Source organism: Macaca fascicularis, chromosome 18 (genome assembly GCF_037993035.2).
Source record: "Macaca fascicularis isolate 582-1 chromosome 18, T2T-MFA8v1.1".
Lineage (NCBI taxonomy): Eukaryota > Metazoa > Chordata > Mammalia > Primates > Cercopithecidae > Macaca > Macaca fascicularis.
In genome coordinates, this window is record NC_088392.1 from 63,280,529 (window position 1) to 63,295,637 (window position 15,109).

Consider the following 15,109-nt stretch of genomic DNA (forward strand, 5'->3'; position numbering starts at 1 on the left):
ATTTTTCATTTGCTTCTTTTGAAAGATGCCTGAAGTCAAATCCCTTGAAGGATTTTACTACCAAAAAAATCATTGCTCCTCTGTTGGGTAGGTGAGATGGATGATGAAGCTATGGGAAGGAGCTGGGAAACAGAAATGTTAAAGATGCACTGATCAGCACGCCTGGAAAATCTGTTCAGGACAGATATGGGAAAGGAGGAATTAGAAATAGAATTCCTAAGGGCTGGTTCAGGTCAGAGTATATTTTAGTCAGATTTGGTGAATTCTATCAAAGGAAATAATAAGCACTTTTTTTGGCTTTAAAAAAAAGTGTTATTTCACAGAAATTTAAGTATTTCAACAGTAAAGTGTTCTAATTGGAGGATTTTTTCCCAAGATTATTTTCAGTTTATCTTATTTTTATTTAATAGAACTTAAAGTGAACGAATCCTCCGCGTGCATATGTATACAACTGTGTCACCACTCAGATCAAGATGTGCAGCTTTGCTGGTCACTCCCTCCTGCAGCCACTACTCCCAAAGGTGGCCGTTGTTCTGATCTTTGTCATCGTCCTGCCTGCCTGTCACTTCATGTAAATACAATCATACAGTACGTGTCCTTTTGTTCCTGACACCTTTTCTTCAGTGCTCTACCAAATCCATAGGGCATCATTCTTTTTTTTAAAAAAAAGTATAGTGTCAGTAAAGAAGGGAGAAATACTGTTAGAAAGGGAGAGGGAAATGAATGTGTGTGAGGGGTCATAAGGCATTTGATCACTTGAGGCCATGAGTTCAAGACCAGCCTGGATAAACATAGCGAGTCCCCATCTCTACAAAAAAAGAAAAAAATTTTTTTTAATTAGCCAAGTGTAGTGGCACACACCTGTAATCTCACCTACTTGGGAAAATGAGGCAGGAGAATCGCTTGACCCCAGGAGCTCAAGGCTTCAGTGAGCCCTGATAGCACCACTCCATTCCAGCCTTGGCAACAGAGTGAGACCCTGTCTCTAAGAAATAAGAATAAATTGTATTTAGTTCTAAAATACTCCTGCTTCTCCATCACAGGAGTGGGAAATTCAAGTCAGTCATGATTTGGGCTTCCAAATATTAAGAAAAATTTTAGCAAAGTTTACTTCTACCGGAAGTTACTACACTGTCCAAAATGATGGCAACTAGCCACAGGTAGCTATCTAAATTAAAATTTATTATTATTATTATTATTATTATTATTGAGACAGAGTTTTGCTGTGTTGCCTAGGCTGGAGTACGGTGGTACAATCTTGGCTCAATGAAACCTCCATCTCCCATGTTCAAGCAATTCTCCTGCCTCAGCCTCACGAGTAACTGGGATTACAGGCACCTGCCACCACACCCGGCTAATTTTTGTATTGTTTTTGTTTTTGTTTTTGTTTTTGTTTTGAGATGGAGTCTCGCTCTGTCACCCAGGCTGGAGTGCAGTGGCCAGATCTCAGCTCACTGCAAGCTCCACCTCCCAGGTTTACGCCATTCTCCTGCCTCAGCCTCCCAAGTAGCTGGGACTACAGGCGCCCGCCCCCTCGCCTGGCTAGTTTTTTTGTATTTTTTAGTAGAGACGGGGTTTCACCGTGTTAGCCAGGATGGTCTCGATCTCCTGACCTCATGATCCGCCCGTCTCGGCCTCCCAAAGTGCTGGGATTACAGGCTTGAGCCACCGTGCCCAGCCAATTTTTGTATTTTTAATAGAGATGAGGTTTTGCCATGTTGGCCAGGCTGGGCTCAAACTCCTGACCTCAGGTGGTCTGCCCACCTTGGCCTCCCAAAGTGCTGGAATTACAGGCGTGAGCCACCACGGCTGGCCTAAATTAAAATTTAAATTAACTAAAATAAAATTAAAGATGCAGTCTCACTATGACACCCACTTGTGGCTGGTGGTGACCGTATTGAACTGTGTAGGTCCAGAGCATCTCCTCCACTGCAGAAAGTTCTGTGGACAGCTCTGTTTAGAATGTGGGGTCTTAGCTCCCTACCTTTCCACCTCTTCTTCTCCAGACACAAGGATGTTATTATGGTGGGCTTCATTTATTTTTTCATTGTAAATTATCATGTAATTCTGTGGTTCTCAGACCACAGATCACCATACAAGCTTCTGTCTCCCGCATTATCCCTCAACCTGGGAGAAAAAAATAAGTGGTTGTGACACTATGCTGAACTTTTAATTTCTGGAAGGTACCATGCCCTCTCCCACTTTGGAGCCTTGGGAATACCACTTGGGACCCTCCTTCCTACCTCCCAGTGTTTGTTAAGTTCTCAGTTCTCAGTCTCTAGGGATCCTTCCCCATCCTTCCAGCCCCCACCCTGGGTTAAATGTCCCCTCCATCAGCTGCTGTAGTAGCCCGGCCTTCCTCTGTCCTGATTGCAGTCGCATGTTTCATGGGCTCTCTTCTACTGAACAGCAGGACTGGTGAGGCCAGAGACCAGCCTGTTTTGTTTACTCTTGTTCACTTACCATTTGGAACAATGCCTGGCACTCAAGAGATGTTAATAAATGTCATGGGCTGGGTGCAGTGGCTCACACCTATAATCTCAGCACTTTGGGAGGCCGAGGCGGGCTGATCGCCTGAGCTCAAGAGCTGGAGACCAGCCTGGGCAACATGGTGAAACCCCATTTATACTAAAAACATGAAAAAAATAAATTAGCCAGGTGTGGTGGTGCACTCCTGTAGTCCCAGCTACTTAGGAAGCTGAGGCATGAAATTTGCTTGAACCTGGGAGGCAGAAGCTGCACCAAACTGAGATCATGCCACTGCACTCCAGCCTAAGTGACAGAGGTGAGACCCTGTCTCAAAATAATAATAATAATAATAATAAAATGTCATGGTCCAGGCCTGGTGGCTCATTCCTATAATTCCAGCACTTTGGGAGGCCTAGGTGGGAAGATCAGTTGAGGCCAGGAGTTTAAGACCAGCCTGAGCAACATAGCAAGACCCCGTGTCTACAAAAAAATGTTTTTAGTTGGCCAGGTGTGGTGGTGCACACCTGTAAACCGAGCTACTGGGAAGACTGAGACGAGAAGATCACTTGAGCCCAGGAGCTCAAGGCTGTAGTGAGCTATGATTGTGCCACTGCACTCCAGCCTGGGCAAGAGAGTGAAACCCTGTCTCTAAAAAATAAAAATACGTGAAAATGTTTTGAAGGAGAGAACAATGGGCTGCACAGGGGAGGAGCAGTAATCAAGTAGCTTCGTGTTAGGACAGGGTTCGTCTCCCGGATTCTTCCTCTGTATTCCGGAAGGAGTTTTAGCACAGAGGGCTCTGCCTGAGCAATGCGCAGAAATCGAAATAGTCTTTAGCACTCTCAGTTGTTTCTTCAGCAGTGTGATGGCGCATCCAAGTCACTTGCACTCTTTCTGGTTAAAGGTTATGGTTTTCCTTTCTCTAGAAGTAATCCTGAAAGACATACACAAACTAAGATGATGATGGGAAGGTAGAGTTGAGGACGATGATGGAACGACAGAAGGCTCTGCTGCATCTCAGCGGGCAGCCATGCTTGGCATCCCTGGCCAAGGCCCCCCAAGCCAAACAACCTCGCAGGGAAGCAGCTGTGTAACAGGAAGGATTCCTTATCAAGACAAGTGGCAGAAATCCCACTTCAAACTCGCTTTACAAATACAGAAATTTATTTTCCCAAGTCACAGAAAATCTAGAGGTGGGAGGCTGAGAGATGGCTGATGCAGTGTGTCAACAATGTCAGCGAGGACCTGGCTTCCTTCCAGCTCTCAGCTCTGCCATCCTGGGCATTGGCTTCATCCTTAAACTGGCAGGGAGATGGCAGCTGCAGGTAGCAGCGTCCCATCCTGGACTTCAGTGTCCATCTAGGTAAAGTTGAGAAAGTGTCAGCTGCAGCTACTGGCCAAGGAAAGAGGTTGCCACAACTGTGTTAGATGAAGCATCTGGAGTCAATGGGATAGATACTGAGCATCAACTCCAACGTCTATTACAAGTGCCCAGACTCTCAGCCCCAAATATCCTCCCCTAACACCAGTCTGAGGATTTTAAAAGTTCTCATATATCAGGTACAGTGGCTCACACCTGTAATCCCAGTGACTTGGGAGGCTGAAGCAGGAGGATTGCTTGAGGGCAGGAGTTCAAGGCCAGCCTGGGCTACACAGTGAGACTCCTGTCTCTAAAAACGTTAAAAATAAAAAATTAGGCCTGATGTGGTGGCTCATGCCTGTAATCCTAACACTTTGGAGGCCGAGGCAGAAGGATCACTTTGAGCTCACGAGTTCAAGACCAGTCTGGGCAACATGGCAAAAACCTGTCTCTACTAAAAATATAAAAATTAGCTGGGCATTAGTGGCCTGTACCTGTAGTGTCAGCTACTCAGGAGGCTGAGGCTGGAGAATCGCTTGAGCCTGGGAAGTGGAGGTTGCAATGAAATGAAATGGCGCCAGCCTGGGTGACAGAGTAAGATACTATGTCAATAATAATAATAATAGCCAGGTGTGGTGGCATGTACCTGTAGTACCAGTTACTTGGGAAGCTGAGGTGGGGGGATCGCTTGATCCCAGAAGTTTGAGGCTGCAGTGAGCAGCTTTGATCACACCACAGCACTCCAGCCTGGGCAACGGAGAGAGACTCTGTCTCTTAAAAAAAAGTTCTTACAATCTGCCCCATATGGAAAATACCAAGTGAAGTGAAAAGCCCTGACTGGGTTAACTAATATCAGTTAATGCCTTAGAAATGAGCATAGCCAGAGCAACCCTGCAGAAAGAGGAGAACATCCAGGATGGGGAGATCCAGCCTAGGAGAACCAAGAGGACTCACCAAAGGAGGGCAGTTCTAATCCTCGCCCTTAAGGGTCAATGCCCACCCCACCCCACCCCTACCCTGAGCTGAAGAAACACTAGTTTAATTTTAAATTTAGCAATATCCATTGCATTTATGACTTACAATGTAAATGGTATATATTCTGAGAAATCTGGAATGCTTCAACCGATCAGTTACGCTTTCATTTTTCTCTCTTTCTATATAGACCTGACAGTGTTAGAGCCGTGCTGAATGAGGTCACAGTCTAACGACAATATTAACCCTGCAAATCTGTTCATTTTCGCCTGAGCACCTTCAGGCAGGATAGAGAATGCGTCCAATTGAAAAACTATTACAGACTCTGCCGCACTATGATGGGCTAAAATGTAACAGGGAGGGAGGTGTGCGTGTGCCTGTGTGTGTGCGCGTGTGTATGTGTGTGTCTGTCCCAGGGAATCATTTTCTAAAAGGAAGTCAGTATGTGTCTGTTAAAAGTGGAGGTTGTATGATAGCATTTTTAAAGGAAAAATGTGTTTTCTGTCATCCAAATTTTAAAATGCTACTTTTAGTATTTCTGAACCTTACCTGTTTTGTATTTACTACCAACTGTCTTGGTTTTTAAATTTTTTTTCAATACCTAATACCCCTTTAACTCTCCTTCTTTGTGTGTTACAAACATCCTGTTGTGTTTTTCAATATCTATTTTGCATTGTTAAAAATATCTAGAAACATATAAAGAATAATGTAGTAAACACCCTTGGCCGGGCGCGGTGGCTCAAGCCTGTAATCCCAGCACTTTGGGAGGCCGAGACGGGCGAATCACGAGGTCAGGAGATCGAGACCATCCTGGCTAACATGGTGAAACCCCGTCTCTACTAAAAAAATACAAAAAACTAGCCAGGTGAGGTGGCGGGCGCCTGTGGTCCCAGCTACTCGGGAGGCTGAGGCAGGAGAATGGCGTGGGCCCGGGAGGTGGAGCTTGCAGTGAGCTGAAATCCAGCCACTGCACTCCCGCCTGGATGACAGAGCCAGACTCCATCTCAAAAAAAAAAAAAAAAAAACACCCTTGAGCCGACCAGCCGATTTAAGAACTAAAACATTAACTCTTTTTCTATAACTGTTCCTAGGCTCTGTTAATTCAGCATGTAGAAACACATAACACAGATGGTAAACATTTTGCATAAAGGCCCAGTCACCACCCCATTCACAGTAGATGTTGAGTTTCAGAAAGCATGTGCATTCACAGTCTTGCTTGGACATGTGGTTAATGCTAAGTGGTCTAACAGTTGTGCCCCAGGTAACTCCTGAAGCTGTTCCAGATCATAAAATCTATGATGTTTTGCAAATTTATATTTTATCATGCTGTGTTTTATGCAGAAAAGCTAGATGACTTCCCCTTTGTGGTCTCCATCAAAGGCATTTTTCAAAATCCCTGGCTTTGCCATACATTGTTTGCATGTTTGAAAGCAATCTTTGGCTAAATTATAAATCTGAGAGTATACGTGTGTCATTGGTGTTACAGAATTCGTGCATAAGTGCTATTTTAGCTTATTCTTCAGTTAGATACTCTAAATGTTTGACCGCTTCATTGAATACCAGAGACCTATCTTTACTTGTCTGTGGTTTGGGCTCTAATTTAAAAGCAAACAACCATGTTTTGATAGCATTTGAAATATTTATATTGTATCCATGGAAAGGATGTAATAATTTATTTTCTCAAGAGTATAGTTTCTGCCCGGGTGAGGTGGTTCACGCCTGTAATCCTAGCACTTTGGGAGGCTGAGATGAGCAGGTCGCCTGAGCCCAGGAGGTCAAGATCAGCATGGGCGACATGAAGAAACCCTGTTTCTACAACAAACATAAAAATTAGCTGGGCGTAGTGGCGGGTGCCTGTAGTCCCAGCTACTAGGGAGGCTGAGGCGGGAGGATTGCTTGGGCCTAGGAGGTTGAGGCTGCAGTGAACCATGATCATACCACTGCACTCCAGCCTGGGGACCCTATCTCAAAAAAAAAAAAAAAAAAAAAAAAAGGTACAATTTCTTAAACATGTTCTTGCTGCCAGCAGGTGATATCCTCTTTCTGGTCTGTTTGCTCACATTGCCCCTTCGCCTGTGCGACCGCACATCAACATCTGCCTCAGTTACACTTTGGGAGCTTGATTTCTTCAAGAAGTCAGGCATACAGAAGAGCAGTTCGCTTGTGGTCCATGAGCAAGCACATATTTATCATTTGAGGGTATATTGACTGATAAATTCGTCGTACCTCTTTGCGAGGTTGCTTTGAGTATGTGAGCTGATGGCTAGACCAGTATGCTCTCTTTTTCCTGATTTGAAAAAGTTTAAGAAAACATTTTGTAGAACACGGGTGTCAGGGGTCTGTTTTATTCCAAGTGCATAGCAATGAGGAAGTTTTCAAAGAGAGGGCTAACTCATATGCATTTTATTTAGATATGTATTGTTTGAAGGGTTTGATTGTTGTTTTATTTGGAATGAATAGACTTTTCATATCATACTAGTTGCGATTTGTCAATTGATAAATGCAAGAATTTGTTAGTATAATAAGCCTTCATAGTCCTCAGAGTTATTTGAAGTGAACATTAGTTCAGCTCCTTATTTCTGAGCATGTGAAGATTTCCTTTTCTTTAATACAGAATTTGTTTTTCTGATACTCATGATAACAAAAGCAAGAGCTTGCCGGTTTTTCAGGTTTTATTACTGAATGAGTATCGTTAATCACTTGTTCATTCCTTATGCTATATGTATTTCCTATCTTTCTGCTGTAAAGAGAAAAAGTGTCTAAACTTGCTTATCTCTCTGTAGGACAGTCGGCCCAATATGTCAAGACCTCTGATCACTAGATCCCCTGCATCTCCACTGAACAACCAAGGCATCCCTACTCCAGCACAACTCACAAAATCCAATGCGCCTGTCCACATTGATGTGGGCGGCCACATGTACACCAGCAGCCTGGCCACCCTCACCAAATACCCTGAATCCAGGTAATCTGAAAAACTGAAACATCAGACTCTGACGTGCATGTATTTGATAACCTAACTGTTTTTCCTTTGACAAGCAGAGCAGCGTAGCCTCGTGGGGGCAGGGGGCAGGACGTGAAAGTGTGTGAGCCACCCTGCTGCCTAGGCTGGACGCCTTCGAATCAGGATTGGACCCGCAGCTTAGTCGAGTCCATGTAAAAATGTCACAGGAGAATGGAATACTGTGATATTTTGCTCTACGATGATACCCATAATTCTCAATGTAGTACAAAAAAGATGCTGATTTCTCCCCAACGCCTTCGTTCCTTCCTTCTTTAAAAACATGCTTTCTTATAGGTTCTGATAATTTTATCGGAAATGAGTTGGTTCATCAACTTGTGGACTAGAAAAAAAAAAAAAAGAGATTCTCAGCAGTGAGGCATTATATTTAGATCTGTATGCAAAAATCCATGAAGCCAAAATAGTATAGTTTTAAAAAAAGGGCGGGCCATGGAACTTACGAACTTAAGGTAGATAAATAAATATACAAATTGTTTAAAGATAAAGGGTGATTTACAAATAGGCAGTATACATTTATGTTTATGACTTATCTCCTCCCATGCCCCTGCCCACCCATTTCTTTATTATTATTATTATTATTGTTGTTGTTGTTGTTGTTATTATTATTTTGCAGTCAGGGTCTTGTTCTGTCGCCCAGGCTGGAGTGCAGTGGTGCAAACATGGCTCATTGCAGCCTTGACCTTCTGGGCTTAAGTGACCCTTCCACCTCAGCCTTCCCGGGAGCTGAGACCATAGGTGCATGCCCCCATGCCCACCTAATTTTTTTTTTATTTTTTGTAGAGACAGGGACAGACTATGTTGCCAAGGCTAGTCTTGAACTCCTGGCCTCAGCAATTCTTCCATCTCAGCCTCCGAAAGTGCTGGGACTATAGGTGTGAGCCATTGCACCTGGCTAATTTTTTTTAATTTTTTGTAGAGATGGGGTTGCACTATGTTGCCTAGACTGGTCTCGAACTCCTGGCCTCAGGCAATTCTTCTACCTTGGCCATGGCCAAAGTGCTGGGATTATGGGTGTGAGCCACTGCACCTGGCCCCAACCACCCATTTCTAAAGGAGTTTCAAAGAAATAATTTCCTTTCTACCCTGGGACAACCCTCCTGGCTCTGCCCCAGATGTGGGGGCTATGCCCAGATCCTGTAAGGGAAGTTTTTTGCTGGTGGATAGGGGAGGAGGCGTGCACTCATGTGGGGTAACGTCAGGAAACAGGGTGGTTCTCTGTTTCTGATGAAGCCCTTGAGCTTCAGAAGGGCACATTTTTAAGAATATCTTATGAAGTGACAGATAACAGATAGCTTGCAGTCTAAGTAGACAGCACTGACATAAAAGTCACTGTCACCTTGCATACTACATGAAGGCCGACTTTTTTGATTTTGTTTTAAAATCTCACTCCATTACTTGATAATTGATGAAAGAATGTGAAGGTTGAAAAGAAGAAAGATGAAATGTTTTCTCTCTTAATTTCCAGATTTAATTTCTACAATAGAAATGCTTTAAATAAAATAGATTTCCATTGGTTCAATTATCCAAAAGACTATATACTTTAAAATGAAATGATCGTATTAGTCATCTATGACTATTATTTAGTCACTACCTTTCCTAAGTATATTGGAATAGGGACTACAAAAAAATCATTTTATAATAATGGCTTTATTTTTCAAGTATTTTGTTATATAAGTAGTGTTCTTTTGGAAAATGCCTATTTCCATTCCTTCCAACCCTCTGTGAATACCACCATCAACTACAGAAAATCACAGCTGCCTCTTTAAATGAACACTTAATTCTAGGGTTTAAGTCACAAAATGCATATTAAGAGACAAAAAGCAAACCTTAAACTGTAGCAAGATTTACTGGTCTGATCTGATGGCCTTTTGCTTCAGTTTTTTTTAAAATTAAACCTTGAGACAGGAGGGAAGTTAATAAAAACTACATTTTCTGTGACTTAAGCAATTGGTTTTCTTCTATGTTCGTTGTAACTAGGTGGGTCTCCTTCCACTGACTCATTCCCCCCAGGGTTTAGCCCCTAGGAAGCTCCCTAGTATCACTTGGTGGGCTGGCCAAAGTAGAAGATAGAGGGAGAAAGGCTCTATTCGTTCAGTTCCTATCTCTCAAATAATTTGTTACTTTCATTATTCTGTCGCTATATATTATGAGGTAAAGACTTCATATAGTGTCCCATTTGGAGATTCTTTCTCAGTCCATCTTTCCATGGATATTTCTGAGAGTCTACTTTTGTTCCTTCTTATCCACACCCTGAAACATGCATCAAATAGCATGGATCTCATCACTTTCTTTACCTGCGCTGTGTCATACAGTAGTCAGTAGCCACGTACAGCTATTGAGCACTTTAAATATGGCCAGTCCAAATTGAAATATCATCTAAGTGTGAAATATACACCGATTTTTAAAGACTTAGTACCAAAAAATGTAAACTCATAATTTTTATGTTGATTTCATGTTGGAATGATAATATGTTGAGTTAAATACAACATATTATTAAAATTAATTTCACTCGTTTCTTTTGATTTTTTAACGTGGCTACTAGAAAATGTAAAATTCCATGTGTCTTGCTTTTTATTTCTGTTGGACAGCGCTGAACTATGAAACAGATGTTTTTATAAAAGCATCTCACTAAACCTCCCCCTCCCCCAACCTGATACTGAAATACATCAAAAAGTGAATGTCTCTTTCACCAATGTGATTAGAAAAGATAGAATTGTTGATCTTCCTTTCCTAGACTTTCCCTCTGCTTTCTGTCACCAGTGAGTCCTAGGATCACGGGAGCAACAGCAAAAATAATTTGGATTCATTAGTTCTAGGATTGGATGCTGGCAAATGGCGAACAGTTCTTTGGCTATGGAAAGGTCTAATTTCTGAACACCTGTCGTCTCTCATGTAAAATAGGCACAAATAGGTCTCCTTGCAAGGTTATTGGGAGGATTAAATGTGATTATGAAAAGCACACCATGGCCCTGTGCCCAACACATAATATTGTCTTCATACTTAATCTTCTGCCAAACCCAGGAATTGTTTCTTTTCAAAATGTCTTTCAAATTCCAAATATTTTCCATTTCTTGCTTTCCTAGCCATGGAAACAGCTTTACATCTGGATTCTTGCCTGGATGACTCCCATCTCGGGGGACTCCTGGCCTGCACCTTCTCCTCCTTTATCTTAAATAGCCAAGCCGGTCACAAGTTCCGAGACATCCTTATCATTAGGAGATATCTTTAAGAATTTGTCAAGACTCTTTGAAACAAGCCTTACAAGGTAACCTCTGTTTCAGCTGCTATTACTAAAGCAAATGACACTGCTCAGGTAACACTGGTTTTGCTGTTGAATTGACCACCAGGTATTGCTTTGTTTCCTCTTGGGTTTTGGGGGGCGTATTTTTGTAGGTAATTAAATGTTCATTTCAAAGCAACATCCAATTTAACGGGACCCATACACAAATTTTAGTAATCAAAGATACAGAGAACTAGTTCTTCATGCTTTTCCCATAGGCATCAGGTGCTCCTTCCAATTACTGGGAAAATCTCTTGCATATTATTAACCTCTCTTGGATAAATCCAAGGACATTAGGTTGCCCATGGCCATGGAATCACAAATAACTCCAATTAGTTTTGTAGATTCTGGGGTGCGTCAAACCCTTCCTACCCTATGAGACCATTCTCTGCTCCAGCCTCTTGGATTCCCTGGTTCCACTCTCACCTACCTCTTCCTTAGTGTCACGCAGAGGATAGGAGGGCTTTTCCTAGATTTCAAGGGAAAGACTTGTAGTTTAAAACTACTAATTTGTATGTAACAAGTGACCATAAAAGATGTAATATTATCTTTCTACAATTTCAGAGGTCCTGCAAAGAAACTTTATTCCATTTTGAAATGTTGTAGGTGTTTTTAAAATTCTGTCTCTACTTAACCTGCCCTCTTGGCTAAAGAGCACCCTTAGAACTTTGTCCCCCAAAAAGTAGTATGGTGGACTATATAGCTAAACATTAGAAGCACCTGGGAAGCATTAAAAAGCCATGCAAGGCCCTGCTCCAGACCAATAAATAGGAACCTCTGCAATTTTCCAAAGAGGTCTTGATTTTCACCATCTGGCTCTGAATGGCACCAAGATGTATGATCCCTTCTAGAGAATGGAGGCCTCTTCCTCAATGAATATTTCATGTATCTCATAATGGCCATTTCACCAAAAGAAAATAGCTTTCAATCTTCATTTCTCTAATTACCAAGGTTACCAGTGGTTCCAGTGTGTGTGTGTGTGTGTGTGTGTGTGTGTGTGTGCGTGTGTGTGCGTGTGTGTGTGCACGCGCGGGCGTGCTTTTTTTTTAGCTTGTAAACCCTGAGTAATGATTCAGTGAGTAAATTGACTTTTACACCTCACGGTTAACCACTCATGTTGTTATTCATTTCCATCATCAGGTGTTTTTTTAGCTAAAGGGACTAAAGTTTTCAAATTAACTGAAGTATTACATATATCAGTAATGTACTTTGTCTTAACCAATGTGTATGTAAGATGCAAAATAGCTCTTTAGGAGGTGTTTCTGAGACAGAGGTTAATCTCCACCATCTCAGTGGTAAACACTGATTCCTTTCAGAGGATCATAAGAGTCTCCAATTCTCACTGCCATTTTGAATTGTAATCCCCAAGAAAAACACCCAATTCAGATCTGCAATAATTTCACTTTAAATAAGTATGTTTTAAGTCAAGAAAAATAGATCACCATCAAAAAAGGATTATAAATGGACAAAGAAGATAGAACATATTTTATTAATAGTTTGTTAGCTTGATTTATAGCTTGTAAATATCTAGAAGTATGCAAAGTAGACCCTCCACTCGCACTGTTGCCCTGGACTCTGAAAATTTTAAGAACAGACCTGATTATATCTTAGTCAAAAATCCAAGGTACCCTTTATTAACATCATTGGTAATAAAAGATCTAGGTAACTAAGTAGTTTTTCATAAGTAATTAATATTGGTACCATATTATACGGCCTCTTTAAGATCTGCTGTTGACACTGAAATATCCTCTTAGCCACATGCATAATATTGAAAATACATTCTATTTCTGCTTTAAAAGAAGACACAAGTCTGATTTCAAAGTTAGGTCTATTCATTCTCTACTATCACCTCCAACAAAAACAATCTCACTAGCAGCTGTATTGATGGTTATTCAGATGTGGATAACCATTTTTAAAACCAAGAAGTAGACTGATACTACTAATTCGTTGAACCTATCAAGTGGTAATAAGACAGGGGTCTTAGCTAAAAGCACTGATTGTCAACCAGTGACCTGGAGGTAAAAGGCGAGATCTCATGTTTCAGTCCCCTGAGCCATCCAACCTGACTGCTTGACAAAGCTTTTGTATATTTTAAACCCAGTACATGAGTTAACTCCCACATAAGTAGATTATGTTAAATTGGTCTCTTCTAAATAGCAGTAGAGTTACTAAGCACGCTGGCATATGTAGGTAATTGCAAAACACAAGAGACTCTACTTTCAGCCTTGCAGCCGACACCCATGGCCACCCAGGGGTGTGTGTATTTGGAGCTTTAGGATGGAGATGCCAAACATGTGTGTCCTGCCAGCAGCAATCCAGCTTTTGGCGTGCGTCACTCTCGGATGTGTTAGCCATTACCGGATTGCTTATGTGGAGCTACACCAAAAGGAAAACCAGATAACTGTAACACTAAGGGACTGGTGCATACGTTCAGAGGATAATTGCATTCAAATATTTGGCTTTCTGTGTAATTGTTGCATGCCAGCCTAGGGAGTTTGCTGTAATCCTGTATTAGGTTGGGGATTCTGTGCCATCACTTTTTATGACTTTACAGTTCCAGTTTTAACACTACAGTTCCTAGACATGGGTCCAGCAGCCTCATCGTGCAGGCCGTTGTTTTAGGATCTCAACAGAAATGCCAAAAAAAAAAAAAAAAGCATTCAGTGTATTCACTGCACTTGCTTTCGGAATCACTGCATGGCATTGAATAGAGAGCTTTTTATTATAACCTGCTCTCTACATCCACATGCTTTATAATTCAGTGTCAATAGCAAATGTAAAAGTCACAGAATAGGTATTAGGGATTTTTAGATGAGTTGAAATCAACCTTCAATATATAATCTCGGCACAGATGGAAAGAGAGCATATCCCTGCTGCTATGAAAAGTCTTAAGGAAACGCATAAAATGATGAACAGTTTTGATTGGTAAGATCGGTTAATCTTTAAAAAAAGAAAAAAGAAAGTTAGTTTATGGAGGAACCTAAAAGGGGGGGGGGGAAAGCACCTGGCAAATGAAAAATGGAAAGTTTCTCCAGGGTAATAGAAGAAATTTTCCTCTTCTCTCTCTCTTCTTTTCATCTTACAATATTGCTTTTCCAAAATTGCTCCTCAGTTATATAGGTAAAGAGTAAATGAAATGGTTGGCTTCAAATGACTTTAAAAAAAAATGAAACTGGATTTTATGTTTCGTGCTGAAAAGCCAGTCCTTCAGTAACTTACCCTGCACAACTGCTAGATTCAGCAAACTTCCTTTGCCACTAGGGAACAAAAAAGGCCTTATTTTTAAAGTAATCTAGCTCATAAGTCTTGGAGCATAATTTAAAGGAAAGATGCCATACAGTGCCGGAGTTTCCTCTGTTGTGTTTGTTTTTGTTTTGTCCTGTTTGTTTTGTTTTTTGAGAAAGGGTCTTGCTCTGTCACCCAGGCTGGAGGGCAGTAGCAGGATCATAGCTCACTGTAGCCTTAAATTCCTGGGCATAAGTGATCCTCCCACCTCAGCTTCGTGAGTAGCTGGGACTGTAGGCATGTACCACCATACCCAGCTAATTTGTATATTTTTGGTAAAGATGAGGGTCTCACTGTGTGGCCAGGGCTGGTCTCAAACACCTGGCCTCAAATGATCCTCCCACCTCAGCCTCCCAAAGTGTTGGGATTACAGGTGTGAACCACTGAGCCTGGCCTGTTCTTTCATGCTTTCAACAGACTTATTGTATTCGCCTCATCTGCCCAGTGTATAGTTACCAACAAAAGTCCTTGCTCTTATAGTTTACCTGGGTGAGGGCGAAGGACAGCCAGGAAACAAGTAAACCACCAGTAAGCAAGGTTTCAGTGAGTAGTGATATTAAGAAAAATATTTAGGTTGGTGCAAAAGTAATTGAGCTTTTTGCTAATGGCAACTAGGGTAGTGGGCTGGGAGTGGAGGGGAAGAGAGGATGGTTAATGGGTACAGAAAGTATCCAGAAAGAACAAATAAGACCTAGTATTTGATAGCACAACACAATGACTATAG

At 41.7% G+C, this 15,109-nt stretch overlaps 1 protein-coding gene across 8 annotated transcripts in view; it reads left to right on the forward strand.

Annotated features, from left to right (window-relative positions):
- KCTD1 (potassium channel tetramerization domain containing 1) overlaps nucleotides 1–15,109 on the forward strand; it is a 200,444-nt gene that overhangs the window by 145,323 nt on the left and 40,012 nt on the right. For 7 of the 8 annotated variants that reach the window (XM_065533966.2, XM_065533968.2, XM_065533969.2 and 4 more), the window contains one exon: nucleotides 7,585–7,763. In XM_065533966.2, coding sequence (XP_065390038.1) covers nucleotides 7,600–7,763 — 164 coding nt within the window. In that variant the 5' untranslated portion in view covers nucleotides 7,585–7,599. Of the gene's footprint in view, nucleotides 1–410; nucleotides 589–7,584; nucleotides 7,764–15,109 lie in introns of all 8 variants that reach the window. The other variant, XM_065533965.2, reaches the window with a different exon arrangement.